The following is an 18,379-nucleotide window of genomic DNA, read 5'->3' as shown; positions in this document are numbered from 1 at the left end:
AAATCCTCCTATATATATTTGGTTTACTATTATTATTATGTATATATATATAGGTTGAATGAATCACAGACGATAAAGTTTTTATTAATGGTAGGGAAGATTTCTAAAATGAGAATCATATGATACGTTCGAAAATTTATATTTTTTCTGATAATACTAGTGGAGGTCTTATTTAGGCTTTTTGACTGAGTTATATAATGACATATGACTGTCTGTCCCAGATAAAGGTTTTTGAAGTAGTTGTTTTGCTGACTTTTTAACTTGAATTCCACACTTCATTTTAATTGCTGACTTGCCCAAGTATATTCTACTCTTAAATTCTATTTGTTTACGTGGTCCAATAATGAGTGATTTTGAACTTGTAATCGTCCCTCAAAAGTGTGATTGAAATTCTAGAGAGCGATTATTTTTTGTTTTTGATTGTTTGATTTTGTATGCAAGGATTATAGTGTAAAATTCCTCCAATCTTGCTTACACGTGCAAACATAATTTCTCTTCTACACTAAATTAATGATCATATAATAAAGACAAGGGTTGAAAAAAGTGGATTATTAATTAATATACAAATCGTCATAATCATCTAGACGAGTAAGAAATGGCAGCAGAAAATAACATAATATTTAAGACAGAGCTACTAATGACCACTTGTGATGTAGCTAGCTAGCTAACTTATTTTATCATCATTCCTCGCAGTGTCTTATGTAAAAATTTTTTGAGTAATATCAATATTTGAAAAAATTTCGAGCTATCTCAAAATCTTAAATAGTATTTATTTTTGAACAAGATACAACTTATCTCCTCACGTACATAATTCATTCAGCTTGTCACCTTATTTCTAAGTGATCAAATCTTAACGGTTAAACCAATAACAATTAATAACCGATATGTCAATATATTAATGGTTCTACAACGGTTAGCATATCTACAAACCTATAACCAATAAGCCAAATCGATACAATTTCAAAACCGAACAGACCCATAGATTCAAAATCTTATGTTTCTTTTTTAAAAATTAAAGATGATGTAAGTGTTTGAACATACATATTTATTTTAAACCCGAGGTCGTCAATGCTTTGATGTTGTTTCCATCAATACTTTTATATGAGGAACTGCTAAAGGAGATGACGAACAAAATTTGTGCAAAATTTTTGTTCTTAAGGTGCAAAGATTTGAAGCTTGATCTAATTAAAACTTATAGGTGAAAGAACGTCGACAAGTCTAACGATCCGCCTAATGATTTAAGTAATAGGACTTTTCTCCCCTAAAATGGCATCATAATACATGTTTTATGACTTGTGGGATGGGTGACACTAGTCCATCCATGTAAGCTGTAATGTGGCTTCATTTTAATATTTTTGAAAATTCCCCAGGAGTCAGTTGAATAGTTGTGATTTATGGAGATAAAAGAGTTGACCGCCATGATGAAAACTCAAAAAATGATCTAGCATGATAGGTAAGAGTCTACAACTCTCCCAAGGTGGTTGAGATTTAACCATAATGTCAATGATTAACAATAGGAGAACTCAACAGGAGAAACACAAATTCCAAAATGCTATCTATAGTCTATAAATTACTTAATGTAGTATAGATTTACAGGCTATAGGCTTCTATTCCTTTGCTACTTTACATCCAGCAGTAATAACCAACTGGTGTTGCTACTATTTTTTTAACCTAGATAACCAACCTATCAGCTTGTCCTATTCAAGCTATCCAAATGTACAATTCACTTGCATCATTCACAAAATGAAAACAATTATATGGCCATAATACCAAGGAGGATATGGGAGCGGGGGATTCCAAGTCCAGATAATAGAATACAAAAGCTGGAGAGTGGAGAGTTGAGAGCGCACCACTCACAACTCCTAAACTTCCAGCACATGAGTTGAAGGTAGGTAGTTTCTTTGTTGGTAGATGCATGTTCATCTCCAAGACAAAAGAGATCGATTCAGACAAGATCTTACAAACAAGGGATCATCCTCATTTTTCCAGTATAAGTATCATCTTTCCTCATATCTGCAATTGGCTCCCTATTCAGTGTCTGAATCAATATTTAGACATCTCCGTCTAACAGAACGGCGTTGGCGAGGAAAATTAAATGGACCATCTGATCTTCTCCTGCTCGTCAATGATACTCCCTCATTCGCACCAACAACCAATGAAGCTGTGCACAAAGTAGCATCATTAAAAATAGGTTCAGATAACTTCAACAGAAGAACAAAGGAGATGAATACTTCCGACAACATATCTTATCTCATTATAACATCTACCATCACATTGAGAACTACTTCAAAAAAGTAATAGTAGCACAAGAGTTCCGTAATGCTACTCTAGGCACATGTATGTGCTTATATTAGAGTTTTTACCTTATCATATGATGCATCCAAACAGGACAAGTCACACAAAAAATAATTTTAGTCTATTTACCCTAAATAATATTTGTTGCAATTAGAACTATTAGTACAGTGTAAATGCATATATAATGTGAATGTTGACATTTCTCAGCTTTCTCTTTCTAATCTCCAACACAATATATATAAATAGGGACATACCAGTGTCAGCCAATGCGTTCAAGGAAGAGTCTTTGGTTTGCAGCGGCTTCCCTGAGCTCAACCCATTTGCAACTGCAGAACCCCCACCTGCGCCGAGCCTAAGTGAAACCCAATCCTCAGTGTGAACACCAGTTGATACACCTGGCTGACGCACATCAGCCTCAACTGATGCATTCAATGGTAGAGGAAGAAATATATGAAGTGATCCTTGAATACCGTCACATAATACGGTATTGTTATTTGAACCATCACACATTGCAGCATTCATACTATCAACGGAAGATTCAGGAAGAAGAGTACAAGATCCAATGCCAGTGTCTGCAGGCAACGAGTAGCCATTGGTAGAGCTTGTACGGTTGATAGAACCCTGATGCATAGCTGTACCAAATAACTGAAAGCTTGGGGCACACTCGTTAACAGTAGGCAAAGACCACACATTCGCCATAATTTCGTTATTCTTTGCAATTCCCCGGCATGAATTCCCATCATTAAAAAGTGTCCGGTTGTCATGGCAAGAAGCTGAAATTCCTTTAGGCCTACCCGCAAAAGAGACTACAGGTGCATTGGTATGGCTGTTATTGTAAATGGATGCAGAAGAGATGAATGGTTCATTTTCATCGTCAGAATCACTAAGGACAATAACTTCAGCACCTCTAGCTGGTCCTGGGGGGTTCCGGTCATTACAACCATGTGCTGGGGCAAAATTTGGAGAAACGGTTTCAAGTTCAAACCCATTGGTAGGGAAATCAAAGTTAATGAGACCATCCTGATTAACACTGGGATCTTCACCTTCCTTGCCACTCACAGTGGCACTGCTGCTCATGGGAAGGATATTTTGAATATGATTTTCTACGTTCTCTCTTACTCCATCTCTTTGTGGATATGTCTGCATATCTTCAGGTTTGTTAATTTTCCACAAACCATTTCTATTCTTCTTCAACCCAACTTTAAGTCCACAGCTTTCAGAGCCTCCTTCCTGTATAACATGCTTAAGAATTCCAGTCCTGGGTTTTGACTCTATATCTTGAGATTCAAGAAGAGTACCATCAGGTAAGTGCCACCGTCCGAGATCACCAATACTCCTTCGATCACCTTCTGCCTTTGCACGCCAAGAACCATCAGGTTTCACTTCAATTTCCGACACTTCTTCTCCACAAGTTTGCAGCTGCACCAGAAAAGCCAAAAAGAAACACAAAAAAGAATAATGAGGTTGACATAGTTAGATCACAAGAAAAACTAGCCATACCTGGGAAGTGGATGATAAACAACAAGACTAAGATAGTGTAAAATCACAGATAATTACTACACATACCTGAGAAGTGATTCGATTGAAATACGGATCTATAATGATATGCTCCAGAGAGTAATTCTTGAGACAGATTGGGCATTGCCACTACATCATATCAATAACATTTGTTACTAAATAACAGCAGACACAACAGAGATTTTAATCAAATCCTGACAGACACGTAAACCTGGGGCATAGTTACTTGCCTTCCTCGACCTTTGATTCATTTCAACAAAGATGTCAAGATCAAAGCAGCCCATATGTACACAAGGTCTGAACCTTCCAGCAACTTTCATTCTTGAACCACTCATCTGCACATAAATGCACACTAGAAAATCATAATGTGATTCATGCTGCCTCACAAAGTGGTATGCAAGAAACCATCAAAAAAATAAACAAATCCAACGGAAGCAAATTATACAAATTTAAGATTGGAACAGTTCTCTCTTTTTTCAGATAATAACAGGAGCTGGAATTTTGAGGCAAGTCAACAATTAATCTCTTTCCATTTTTATTTTTTTTGGGGGGTGGGGGGGGGGGGGGGGGAGGGGGCTCCAAAACTGTCCTGATATCACATGTTGTGTTCTTTTCACTAAGCCACTGGCTTCTGGAAAAACAACAGCATCTATTAACACCCTCTGCTGATTTGTGGTTCATAATATGACTTGATAAGGTGATGCCTCAAAAGCAGAAAAGTCAATGCTTTTTCGAAGAAATAGACCCCCATTATTTCTTGTTTCAACAATCAAATGAAAACCTAAATCATGCATACTCATGTGCATTACAATTGCTCTTATTGCATGTGAGGAAGATTTGTAGGGGTAAGCTATTGCCAACTTTGCAGCTTGACTGTCTACTTTAAACCAAAGGTAAATACGAAGAGGGGGAGAGAGAGACAGAGCGAGTGCAAGGATATACCCCTTAAAAAGAAAATTATGTGTGATGCAATCATAGCATAGAAGTAGCGAAGGTGAAGACAGTAAAAACTCATCAGGAAAATGCCAAATTTTAAATAAATATCAGTCACTTTCTTCTTTTGGCAATGAGACAGAATACATGAAAGAGAAGACTAACACCACAGGGAAGTGGAGCAGAGATGATGCAATAACTAACATTAGAACATTGGAAAAGGGCAGTGGAAAAAAAGAAGATTTCAACGTCGGAATTTGCTTACAGGGCATCGAAGATTGACTGTAATAAAATCCGCAACCACTTCGAGGTCACTGTCGCTGTCAGCATTTTCAGTGGCAGTTCCCCCACCAATGCAACGACGAATGCGAGCAAGAGCATCATCAAATGCCTCACCATCTGGCTCTTTAGGGATAATATTGAGAACCTAAAAGAAAACAAATTTTTATTTAGACACCACCATAAAAGGGTTAATACATCAGGACCAGGTGCATGTACATGTCCATTAATAGTCAAAATAGATGTAAAGTGATCAGAAATATACTACAAGTAGGGACAATAAAAATAATAATAGAAAATAGCTTTAAAAAATTTTAGAAAAAAAAAAATCAATTACAATTACATATGCCCAAACTCCACATCCCCCAGATGAACTTTGCTCAAGAGATGAATAGCAAGCAGTTGCCTGAGCATACTTCAGGGCATGTCTGAGAAACAGAATTTCTCTCACTCGTTTTGGAGAATCTCAGAAATAAAAGCAGTTACTGCTCACTAGGGAATATAAAGTGCACAATTCTTAGGAACACATAAAGCAGCTATTGTGCAATACTATAAAAGAGAGAAGATGATGACACGAAATGATAACATACACAATAAATTGTTCTCGAAAAAGTAATCACAAGCTTCTCCGAAATACTTAATATGCAACAGTTTTTGAAACAAATAGTTACGTGTAACTGGAGAAATTTGCCTACCTGTACGAGAGTACGACGCCGTACAAGTCTAACTCCAAAGCAAAAGATGCGAGCATCACATCCTGTTAACAAAATTTTGTTCATTCCATCTCGGGAGAATAGTGTGATCTGTCAAAACAGCAAGACATCAACTTGAGAGGAACATTCAGGAAAACAAAAGCTGTCCTGTATATATGTCAATACAAAAACCAAGAAATGGAAAGTAGCACGCATGAAATACAACTACAAAGTATAGTCACAGGCAGTTTTGCCTTAGGCAACCACGAGCAGCACATAAACGTACAACTAATCTGCTCCTCACAAAAAACTAGGAAGATAGAAAGGTATGCATAAATAAAATACTCACTATTGGACCATCATCTCGACCATTTGCACCTAATAATTGTGAGTCAGGTCTATTTATGCAACGTACTGGAACTCCTGTTGGTTCAAATATAATAAAAGTTACTGAACTGGCAAAAAATTCCTTACAAAAATTAGAAGTGAAACAGTTTTTATCATGTCTATGGAAACTGCTTTTGGAGAAAATAAACAAGAACAAAGACAGAAAATATTTAACATGAGATGGGTACAAATAAAAGTCAAAAACACTGTTATAAGTTTGGCTGCGCCTGTGAGTTCTACAACTGCGTATTCTATAACAAGAATGACCAGGCCTTTGCATCGGAGAGAAGAAACATATCAAAAACAGAACATACAGAATATGTTGCCGGGCCCAGGCCCGGACCCAGAATGAATTACTGGAGAAGGATATATTTTCAGCACTTAATTCTGCATGGATCAAGATTATATAACTGAAGCAAGACATAATAGAGCATACCATTGACCTGCAAATCAGCATACTGAGGCCACTGCATCCTAAATTCTACCTTGTCATTGAGAAGCATGCACCAAGCCTGAAATTTAACAAAACGTACACCATGAATACAGAATAGCTACACAAGGGCAAGTTATTACATTCAAGGAACAACCTGAACATCGTATTCCTGCTTCATCAATAACTCCATGTCGTCTCTACTGAGGGAAAATAATTTTTCAATCCTTTGCATTTGGTTTGTGCTGAAAAAATTTAAAACGTTAAAAGTGATTCATAAATGGTATTATAGTTGCATCAACACAACAATAACGTCAATATGAAGGACGTATCTTCACAATAGAACAGGCAGTTTAAAAAGGCAGAATCAATTCTTTACAAGGTAGAAGTATTTATTAATAGAAGTACCAAGAAGATACAGAAAAGTACAGAAACAAACATCATACAATAACTTCAAGTTACATAATTCCCAAGAGAAACCAAGGAATCCATATTCTGATCCATATTGTCTAGCTGATTCCTCTCACACTAAAAGTAACAGTTTTTGAACATACAAGTTCTTGACTCCAGAAATATGGTTCTTCTCTCATTCCAAATGGTCCAATTCCAGCTTTCCAGTAGACTTCTAACATCTGAAGGCATTACCCAGACTACACAGCACAGATTTAGGAAGAGCTCCCAGCATTGCTAAGCCACTTTGCAATGAATAAATAGGTGATTGAGTGATTCCAGGTCCTCTTCACAAAGATAACATCTATTACTTAGCATGAAACACCCTTCTTCTGCAAATCATATTGGGTTAAGCATGCTCCTCTTAAAATTATAGCACGAAGAGGACAAAGAAGGGTCGTTAAACCGAGTGATATTTTCCCACTGTTTTCTTATTTCTCTCCATTTAAATTGGTGTTATTTCTCCCATTGTCGACAGCACAAACTTTTGAGAAAAGGAAACAAAGCTTAGTTGTAATAGGTTTTCTGATGATTACTCTTTTATCTCCTCTGTCCCTATCTCTTTTTATTTTCAAAAACTCCTCATAATACCCCCTTTAACACAGATTTATAACACAGAAACTTTGACCAGAAAAATTTTCTCTGGCGAGACCTTTTTCCTTCCTTTTTATTCTCTACAACAACCCTCAAAAGACTCCCTTGAATTGGATCTAAAATGATGTTGTAGACTTGATCAAATGGAAAATCAATTGCCAGAAAACTCTATAGAAAGACCTCCAGTCCAGTATGGAAATGGGAAAAATCCTCTTGTGAATGGTGTCTGTGTCCGTGTGGATGGATGTTGGTTATGGCAGTGAAGGAAAAGGTGCAGCTTTGAAGTGAAATAAGAGATGGGTTGCTGGGGTGTGGTGAAGATATTGTGGTGGATATGGCAATGAGCATTTTGCTGGGTGATTTATTGTGCATGGTTATCACTCATCAATTGGTGTGTATAGGAAGACGAACGGGATGGGGCTTTAGGTATGGAAAGTTGGTGGTTGAGATGTTGTGATGTGTCGATAGTGGTGGGATGAAGATGGTACCTTGTGCATTTGCATATAATGCATGGAAAAGATGGGCATTGTTGTGATAGTGAAGGTCTTAAAGAAGAGAAAAAAGGGGAAAATTTTAAATGGTAAAAAAGAAAGTTACCTTATAAAAAAAGAAAAATTTTAACTGGTAAAATACATGTGTGAGTGCCGTCTCTTACAACACTCATCACCAAATCTGGTTGTCCATAGAAAGCAAGTATTTAATCTACTTCGGAGATAGTAAAATCCCTGCAGAGTTTAGGTATGTAGTTGAAAATTCGGGACAAGTTAAGGGGTATGTATGTGTTATCCCTACATTAAATGCCACAATATGACTTAGATGTAACTGCATGTGATTAAAACTAGTAACATATTTCTAGATGATGTCAATCTTACATTTTCAGATATTTCTCATGTTTAATTGGTACTTCGGACCTGACATGGTGTAGATACAAATACAAACAGAAGATCTGTCATTTAATAATATAGTAACTATGCATACACAAAAGATGCAAGATTAAACTCGTGTCATGAGCCCATTTCAAAGTGCTTTAATCACTCAAATACCAAACCCATTACTGAGAGAGATAAAGATAAGATCGTGTGCAATTATTTCTGTCTTTATGCCTCTCTTTTGCATCAGACAACAGAAGGCAGCAATAGAATAGTACCTTGTTATGCTAGGAAAAAACCCCATCCTATCCCATCTGTACGAGGGAAAAAAACAAAATTCTTCTTTCTAATAGCTACCAAAATAGGCATTAAAAACTGTCTACTCTGACTTTGTTGACACGGTTCAAGGCAGTGTAATTAAAAGCCATAAGTTCTTTGATTCGAACAACGAAGCAATATGAAGTGAGCGGTCATCACTTCATGGGCAAAGCCGTGCACTCTACACAAGTGTGTGTTCCAAACAATGACGTGGAAAGTGATCACAATAAGAGCAGTCAATTCTTTGAATCTCAACTTTGAAAAGCTGGATTAATATTGACATTATTGCAAATCCACATCAGTTGATGAGATTAGTTTTTTTAACTGAAAAATGTAGTACTAAATTCATATATGTATGGAATTGTAAAATGTCCAAAACTATGTGCATCACTTCTTGCTTTTTGCTTCATGACCTTATCACCTTTGTTGTGCTTTAGGATTTTTGAAGAAAAAAGACTTGCTTTAAAGAAATTAATAACACAAACAATGTAAACTTAAATCCAAACAAGAAGGAACAGCAGCAGACCTATTCCTAGACAATAGCTTCACAAGACTAAAAGGATACAAGTAACTCACCTATCTAAAGGTGCACTAGTGACAGCCCACTTAGTAGGAAATAAAGGCATTGACACCGTCACCCAGAACCTGCATATAAATAATCCCATTAGTGAAGGTCAAAGCACTTACAATCATGTAAAGAACAAGGCAACACTTGAGCATATATATGCACAGAAAATGAAGAGTCAGTTCTGAGTACAATTAACACCATGACAGCCTCTCTTTTAAGATTTTACTCCCACACAGGCAATCACCAGGTTAGCACCCACATGTTCTGTACACCACTTATCGACATCTAGTAACGGTGATGACTTAACAAAACCAAATTAGCTGAAAAGCTCCCTGCTCCGAAAATCCTGAACATCTAAATCCTATGCTTAAGGATATCAGACCTACAACAAGTATATAAATATGAAGTGGCAATAACTTGCTCTGTCACAGATTAATCCACAGGCTCTTTAAAGCCAAATTCTCCAACCCGTCTCCCACAACTGCAACCACCAAATCCCGAAAAGGAACAAAGGAAGAAAGTATAATTGAATATGCATGACTGTATGGACTATGATGTTTAACGAAGAAGAAAACAGAATGTACTTGCACTGTAACATCCTATGGTTTAGAAAATCAGATGAAGCTAATTAAACAGAATAAGAAGTGACAACTTACGGATCTGCGCGACTCAATCTGCAAAATTCACAGTAAAATGTTTCAGGTAAAGCTAGAGGAGAACCCGCTTCCCTGCGTTTTTCCGGAATGATGACACAGCTCACATGTCGCCATGCACGGCATCTTATATTTTCACACTGCATGAAAAATTCCATTTTAGACACAAAATGAAATGCATTGAATAAAAAGAAACAGAAGCATTAAATACTAGGGATGACACCATATATTGATACATCATCACATACAAGGAACACATATACCCCTCACTGGAACAGAAATAGAATAATGAACACATAATTTCTGCACAAATCACAGTCATGCAGCGACGAAGGAATAGAAAATATGCCATTCAAACCATAATAATGCTAATAATACTCATAAAATATAACAAAGGTCAACAATAGAACATCTAAAAATCTCAATATTGGTAGAGGCCTATATCATACGAGAAAAACCTTGTACAATCGAAGATGTTTGGCATACAAAATTTACTACATATTTTGTTTGAAAGATAATTTGAAGATTAGAGGAGCCTTTCCTCAATCAGGGCAATATACACAGGATACTTCTACATGTGCGAGTGTATTTTCACAATTAAGGCTGACGAAGGGATCAGCACAGAAGAGTAGAGAAACCTGAATTATCGTATCAGCTTGTTGCGAGCTTCCACAGAGACATCGAATCTCCATCTGGTAAGTATCTTCTTCAATTTCCTCTTTTAACTTTACATTACTGCTGTCCGAGACAATTTGCGACTTAGATGCTAGGTCAGTTGCCCCATTCACTTGCATTTTTCTGGAAGAAGCAACAAATATTACTATCGAAAAAAATCAAAATTCCCGAGTAAAGTGTACAAAGTAAAAAATTATCTGTTTCATCTAAGTTCACAAAGGCAAAATGAATTACACAGAATCATGCCGCATTGATGCAAATGGAAGTTTGAAATGAAGAAGTAATACAAGCTTATTTCCCAGTAAATCCCTATAAAAGAACCTTCACTCCTGTTACTTAAGTGAACTCAGGATCAGGGCTGTTTCATACCTGTAAATTCCATCAACAAGTTTGGCAACCTCTTCCTTTCCAACACTATTTTTCTGTGCACACATTCCTGAATCTGTTCGAAATCACATAAATATGTCAGCATTAGCAATTCAAACAGTACGACTAAGAACATGGTTTTCTGCACAAGCATGAAAGTCAACAAATGCCACAACTAAAAGCAGGATACTTAAAAAGTATAGAAAGTATTTCACAAAGAAAACTACACAAAAGGAAGGAGGAACTCTTAACTCTAATTGTGCACTCAAAGGGTAACCGAGGCAAGCAAAAAGTAACATTTCATAGGCTACACTTACAAATATGGTTTGGTTTGTTGTACAAATATGAAAGAAATCAAATCCTACAGTAAAAGCAGGACATTCGAGTATAATAAAAGTTGAACATAAAATAACAAAATAGAAGGAACTCTCAACCCGAATTGTGTGCACACAGAAAGGGATCCAGCTAAGTAAGAAGCATGATAATCACAATCAATGTAGAATCTATCTCTGTCTTTTCTTTTGCACGAGTAAACTCAAAATTCAATGGAAGGATTTGTAGACAAACTTATTTCCTTGTCCCATTTTCCCCTTGTGGACATACATTAATTTTTCATTGAGTGCCTCAAAGCATATACTATTTTTCTTTCTTTGATACTGAGAAATCCATCTAGAGTCAACCCTTAGTCCAAGCACAGTCTTCGAAACTCATGGATTGTGAGCCAACACCTCTACCCTTCTCCACTTCAATACTAGGCTTGGATCACTTGGAGTAGGAATAGAACTTATAGCCTCAAATCCCTCAACCTTTGTCAAGAGAGCTAAGACCAGGAGCCACCTCCAAGGCGCACACTTAGATTCAATTGGTGCTTTTTCAGCCTCTGTAACCTTTTCTCTTCATAATTATCTGTCACAAAACTTTAACAAAGTATTTGTGTTCACTCAGGGTTGATGGGGTTTCGTAATTGCAAAAACTTTTTTCAGATTGTGGGTAATTCTTAGTCATTCATAAAATAGTTCTACTGGAAACAACCTCTGTACCTTCAAGGTAGGTGTACAATATGCATACCATACCCTTCCCAGACCGCGTTTTGCGGGATTACACTGGGTCTGTTGTTAAAAACACTGCTGCTTATGTACATAAAAAATTTAAAGAGCAACCCAATGCACGAAGCATCTAACATTTGTGCAGGGTCCAAGGAAAGGTATAGGTTATTCAGTTTTTAAATTTTGAAAGGGAAGGTATAGTTTATTTAGTAATCAAATTTCAAAAAGGGAAGTTTGTCATTATTGTATCAAAGTAAGCATCTCAGTGAAAACCTTAAGGCAATAAATGAAGTAGCAGAACTTTTATACGCTTCTTTGGATGTCCATATATATCTCCGCTCTAGGAAATATTATATATTCTGACATCCTCCCGCATGTGTAATTCGTTTCTAAGTCTTAACAAGGATTAATAACTTATTTTTTTACTTTTTCTTTACTTTCAACATGTCAACTGGTTTTTATTAGAGGACTGAAGTGATTCTACAAGCTAAAGTGGGCCTAGAGCACTGAGTGTAGATTATATAGGCAAAAGCGTGATAATAACCGAAGTGAGTTGCTCCCAAAATTGAAAGAAAAATGAACCAAGGGCAATTCTAAGGAGTTGATAAAAAGGAGTCCAGCGCAGAGGATATACCAGAGAATAACCTAAGAACACCAGTAAAATCTAGGAAGCCATTGTTTGAAGGAAGCAAAGGATATACCAGAGACTCTCCCGGAGAAGAGTGAGAGCATTGAGTCACATAGAAGAGGCAAGATGAGAGGATGCTTCTGGAGTCCGGATTTCTAAACACGCTTTCAATGTCAAGATAGAAACGCTTTATTACTCTTTAAAATATAACAAAATACTAACAAAGACAACATAGACCGATATGATAAGGCTCACAATTGGCAAATGGAAAAGCTTCACATGTCAAATTCTATCAACTTTTATACATTTAACATGTATATTTTTAATGCTAATTTTTAACATAATAAACATATGAATGTATTTATTGATGATAAAAGAATCGATTAATTTACATATTTTCGAAATCTTATTTCTTAAAGTAATAAAAATAGAAATTTGTTAAGACTTACACCCGGCCTCAAGATTCCCATCCAGTCCCATAATAAGTAAATAATTTGTGCCTTTGCTTTTTAAAGTACTCGTCTATCCACAACAAATAGGACAGGTAGAGACTATATACAATTTAGCTAGAAGGATAATGAAACTACATAGGAACAAGTTTCCCAAGACTTGCACTGATATTATGTGAAGATCTGAATATCTAATCCAAAATGCTAAGGCAATGAACCGTATAGGTCAAGACCCATTTAAACCCTATAGTTGATAAAAAAAAACATTATTATTTCCTAACAATAGAATTTTTGAAAAATTTATTTTTATCTCTTAAAAAAATAATAGAAGTTGAGTCAAATTGAACAGATTGGGTGATGACCATCATCTTAGCACAAACAAGCTTTGGGCAAGGTTGGGCATTAACTCATCTATTGGTTCGGCCAAACTACAGCCCAAATGGCCTATTCATCCCTACACTTGGGAGGAGGAGAGTTCCAGACGTACTAAAGTAGATCTTTTGATGTACATGAATGAACTACAGAGACAAAGTTTGACAAGGTCACACTAAAAAAAGTAAATCAGAAACAAGAAAGGTTAGTCTTTGGAGGAAGGGAAGTTCTAGATACACTAAAATGAATTTCTTGACATCATAAGAATATACTACAAAGACAGTTTGACAAGTTCACCCAAAAAATGAGTGCATATCACTAGTAGGAGTGGTACGAAGAACGGAAAAATAGTTGAGAACAAACATAGATAGTAAAACTATATAAAACAATATCTACAAGTAGAATAGGTCTAACAGTTCCCTGGAATTTCTCCAAGCAAGATACGTGGCTTCCTCACCTCGTTCATTTGAAAGAATAGCTAATATGCGATCAACAAGATCCTACATCATGACAAATACGACTGTCAGACACATACCCATGATAATAAAAAGTAATTACTAATTCAAAGTTGGGTTACAGTGAAAACCAAATAAAGAAAGGAAACCTGTAAATCATTAAAGTAAAATAGCCCCACAAAATACAAGCATACTTTCACTCGTGCTAAAACTGATAACAAGATTCCAAAAGTAAAACCAATTCAAAGGAATAGTAGACAACAACCGAAGTCTTACTACACATTCTTGTCAACAACTGATGAAAAGGACCAACTGAATAAAATGTAATTGGAACCCTAGAAAGATCATGATATAAATAACTTAGAACGCAAAAAACAAATTGGACTTATACAGAACAATGTGGCTATAACACAACACAGATGTAACAAAGTAAGATAGATGAAACTGTTTGGCACATCAGGAAATATGAAAATGAAATTAAAAAGAAGTCAAGTTCAACATATGAAACCACAAACAATCAAATAAAATGTTCAAACCTGCTTCTTTCCTTGCTTTGAGAGACCAAGTTGAGTAAGCACATCTTTGAGCTCCTTTATTCGAAAATGTGCCAATTTATCCTATAAGAGAAAATAATTGTCAATTAAAATAGACAGGTGCATCCAGTTCCCTTATACCACATTGTACCCCAGAAAGACATTATATGAGATAATGCCAAGATTAATTTCCTACTTCATGTTGCAGTACTTTTTTATTAGACTATAACAAACGCTGACGTGATGAGATCAACTATCACAAGATTCCATAGTCCTAGCTCCTCGTAGAGGGGAAGAGGTTGGACTACAATGAGGAGGCTGTCTTGCTTGAGAAGATGAGATCTCAACTATCACAAGACTCCGTAGTCCTCGCTCCTCGTTAGATGGGAAGAGGTTGGACCAATCACTCTCTTAAGACTCGTTTGAGGCACACTACAGCCCTGAAAACTCACTTAAAGCCAAATTGTGTGCTTCGCTGGCTTCAGTGGCGCTTCAGTGTGGACACTAGGGTGCCAATGTGTGCGCCTCATTACCTATGGGCTCTGTCTATAAGAATGCAACAGCAGACTGTAAATACAGTGGTAAATTGATACATTAATTTTTATAAAATGTTATGAAGGAACTTTTATTGATTAGAAAAACCCAAAAGTTCAGTTTAAAAAAAAAAAACTAGTCTCAAAAGCCATAGAACTATGATTTTTTCCATCTAAATCAGTATTTTAAACTGGCTTTTTCACTTGATTGACATGATTGCATATATTTTGATTATAGTTATTCCAAATCCCTTGACCAAATGCTTATTGCCTGGAAATGGTGAGATCACCGAGGATGTCACACATTGTATTGGAGTGGGGTGGATTAAATGGAGGCTCGCATACGGGGTATTGTGTGAAAAGAATGTACCAAATCCTGCACCAAAGCACCAACGTAGAAGTTGTACGTTTAGGATATTTTGGTCTTTTTGACATACCTCACTGTACACGTATTTATTTCACAAGTTAGAAAATTTAATTACGAACTGTATACTGCAGATTTCAGAAAAGGAACTTAGGAGAGAACTTACATTTTCCTAATTGGTTTGCAATTTAGCTGTTCAATTTCTATGATTCATGAAATGAACTCTTTTATGGAGTAACCTTTTCTTGTGGAAACTTGATGATGTATTAGTTAGATTTTATTTTCTTGAATTAATACCTATTTTGTATTTTTTATGGTGAATTCATCGAGATTGTATCTTGACTTACTCAAGAGAGGAAATTAGAGGGAATCGTGTGCTTGAAGTATTTTCACTAGTGGTACTCTAACAAGATGTTTATTTTGAGATAAAAATTGGTTGTAGGAGACTGTTATCAGAGTTGGAGTATTCGAGAGAAGCTTCATTGTTATCAAAACTATGTCGTTTCTAAACACACACATAAATTGAATCCTCAATGTGTTTCTGGTATCTTTAAGTTACAGTTATTTGAGAGAAAAACTTAGAATATAGGGGACAGAAATAGACAATTATATCTGTGGAAACTAATTAATATTTATGTCCTTAATCAAAGAGCGAAATCTACACTAATCATCTAAAGTCAGGTTTCCTCTTTCTTCCTTCGGTAAGTCTCTTTAGTCTTAGCTAAAAACTTTAGATCACTTCAAATATTTTTTTGATGATGTTTATACAAATTATTCTATTTAAGTTGCTTTCAAGTTTCAACTACCAAGAATAAATTGATTTGACAGCTTATTCAGTCCCAAAATCACCACTTTTCACGCCCCTTTATAAAGAGATGCACAGTGTTGCAAGGAATCAGCAAAGGACCTAATACACGTCCTCGTTGCGGAATAATTTATTTCTTATTATTTAGCAAAAGACGAAATGTACATGTGAAGATCCATTCCTTTCCTATTCCTAGGTGATTCACTTCTTCTTTCTTTTTTAGGTTCTTTCTTTGAAAATGAGTTCAATTAATTTGTTTCAGCCCTAGTTTTAAGGGTTAGGTTCTCTGTGGGGGTCCGAGCCCTAACTATACTATATCTGACTAGCAAAGGCTTTATTTTCAGTATTGGTGTTTTGCCCTCATCAATCAACTATCATATCAATCTACCAATGTATTATGCATGTCATTCTTGTATTTAAAAAATTCACCTTTTTAAGGAAAACTAATCTATCTAACTCACACGTATACTATTAAAAAAAGCAACCAATTCAATGACAGTTGATTAACAAAAGGTGATTAAATCAATGCCAGCAGCAGAGCAAGAAAACAAGAATTAATGACATTCAATAAACCCTAATTACCTTGCAGCTAAGCATTTTCACACCCCTGATGATACTCCACTACAGAATGTTGTGGACTTGTGGCCTGATCATAAATTCACCCAGAAAAAACACATGAAAACATCAATCGATATCCAAATTATTACCAGAAAAAAATCAAAATCCTAAAAATGGAATTCCTTAGCAAGTTTCAAGTAAAAAAACGATCATCAAATGTAAAATTCACTAAAAAAATTAAAAAAACAACAACAACTAGAATTGAAGTATTAATCAAAAAATGAGAAATGAAATTACCTTCAGGATGAACCTGGAATCACCTAGGGTTTATCAGCAAATAGCTGCTGCTTCACGGCGATTGAGCTCTTTTTTTTGGCATATATATTTGAGAATAACCGACCTTTTGGACTTTAATTCATATAACCTATAATCAGATTACTACCAAATATTACGGACGTATCCTTCTCATCAAATACGGTTTATTTCATGCAAGCAAATCCGGGTTTGGATCCTCTCACTTATTTCGGATTACAGATGTCTCATGCTAGCATCGGCCTAACAACTGTTATTATGGGCCGACCCATTTCATTTGGACTAATTTATTTAGACTTTGGAATTTGAAGAATCAAATGGGACTAGTTTGTTTTTTTATGTGGGCCAAAAAATGATCTATTCAGCCCACAAGTACATGTATTATGAGTTTTGCCTAGTTAGTCTTCTTTTTTTAGAAGTATGTTTTTTTATATTAAATTATAATTGAAAAATATTATCATAAATATCGACAAGATAATATTACATAGTGTTAATATTATTACTTGTTAATCAATTCACATATAAAATTATTTTTATAATATTTATTAAATTTGATTTCAAGTAAAAGCATAAATAGCTAAACAGAAATATTTACTTAATTGTTTTCCATTGATCATAATAAAACACAAAATTATAACAATATTTCTTAGTTTGTCACGATCTAGGGGTACTCCCTAAAGTGACAATGTGTACAAGACCCCGAGAGACCTCATACCAGCCACTTAACATATCATAACATGAGATAATAGAAAATGGTGCGAAAATTAAAACATTTTCAAACAACAATCAAAATTTCATAAAATGAAGAGGAAGTCTTTAACACTTGTCTCAAACCATCTAATACTTGAAAGACTGAGGGGCACCACCCGTACAATAGTTCTAAACATAAAATAAAAGACATAAGGAAAGGTGGTCAAATCCTCGATGCTTTGAGGACTCACCAAATTTTCACTTACTTTCTCTACTAAGATCCTAGCCATGAGGGTGGAAGTCAATATCGTCGGATCCTACTTCTGACAAGAATGTAGACAAGCGTATGTATTAGCATAAAAACGTACTAGATATGATAGCTAGCATAAAATCATCAACATAAGCATAAGATATGCATTAGTCAACATAAGACATATACCATAATCATAAGAGACAACAATTTGGCAAATAATGTTTGTCCATACAATTTGCCATTATTTGGCAAATATTTTTGGCAAATATCCCAAATTTCCAAATACTAGTTTTTTCTAGTATTTGGGCCAAATCTCATTATTTGGGATATTTTGAAAATTAAAATTTTACCCCA

General features: G+C 35.5%; 1 protein-coding gene across 2 annotated transcripts; it reads right to left on the bottom strand.

Moving 5' to 3' along the window:
• Nucleotides 1-1,534: 1,534 nt before the first annotated feature.
• LOC107023585 (E3 SUMO-protein ligase SIZ1-like) lies at nucleotides 1,535-17,223 on the bottom strand. 2 transcript variants are annotated; one of them, XM_015224319.2, is made up of 17 exons: nucleotides 17,068-17,223; nucleotides 16,795-16,858; nucleotides 14,514-14,594; nucleotides 13,980-14,022; nucleotides 11,031-11,103; nucleotides 10,625-10,784; nucleotides 9,990-10,126; nucleotides 9,342-9,410; nucleotides 6,692-6,779; nucleotides 6,541-6,616; nucleotides 6,067-6,140; nucleotides 5,721-5,828; nucleotides 5,012-5,173; nucleotides 4,044-4,148; nucleotides 3,862-3,942; nucleotides 2,550-3,714; nucleotides 1,535-2,161 (listed from the first exon to the last, which is right to left on the bottom strand). In XM_015224319.2, the coding sequence occupies exons 2-17, from the start codon at nucleotides 16,807-16,809 to the stop codon at nucleotides 2,028-2,030; spliced, it is 2,571 nt and encodes an 856-aa protein (XP_015079805.1). In that variant the 5' UTR covers nucleotides 16,810-16,858; nucleotides 17,068-17,223; the 3' UTR covers nucleotides 1,535-2,027. The 2 variants fall into 2 exon arrangements, with proteins under 2 accessions (XP_015079805.1, XP_015079807.1); XM_015224321.2 differs by lacking the exon at nucleotides 17,068-17,223 and adding an exon at nucleotides 12,775-12,865 and having other exon boundaries at nucleotides 16,795-16,819.
• Between the last annotated feature and the right edge of the window lie 1,156 nt (nucleotides 17,224-18,379).

This window comes from Solanum pennellii, chromosome 6, assembly GCF_001406875.1.
Source record: "Solanum pennellii chromosome 6, SPENNV200".
NCBI classification, from domain to species: domain Eukaryota; kingdom Viridiplantae; phylum Streptophyta; class Magnoliopsida; order Solanales; family Solanaceae; genus Solanum; species Solanum pennellii.
Note: the sequence above shows the minus strand (reverse complement) of the source record. Positions and strands in the feature narration are given on the sequence as shown.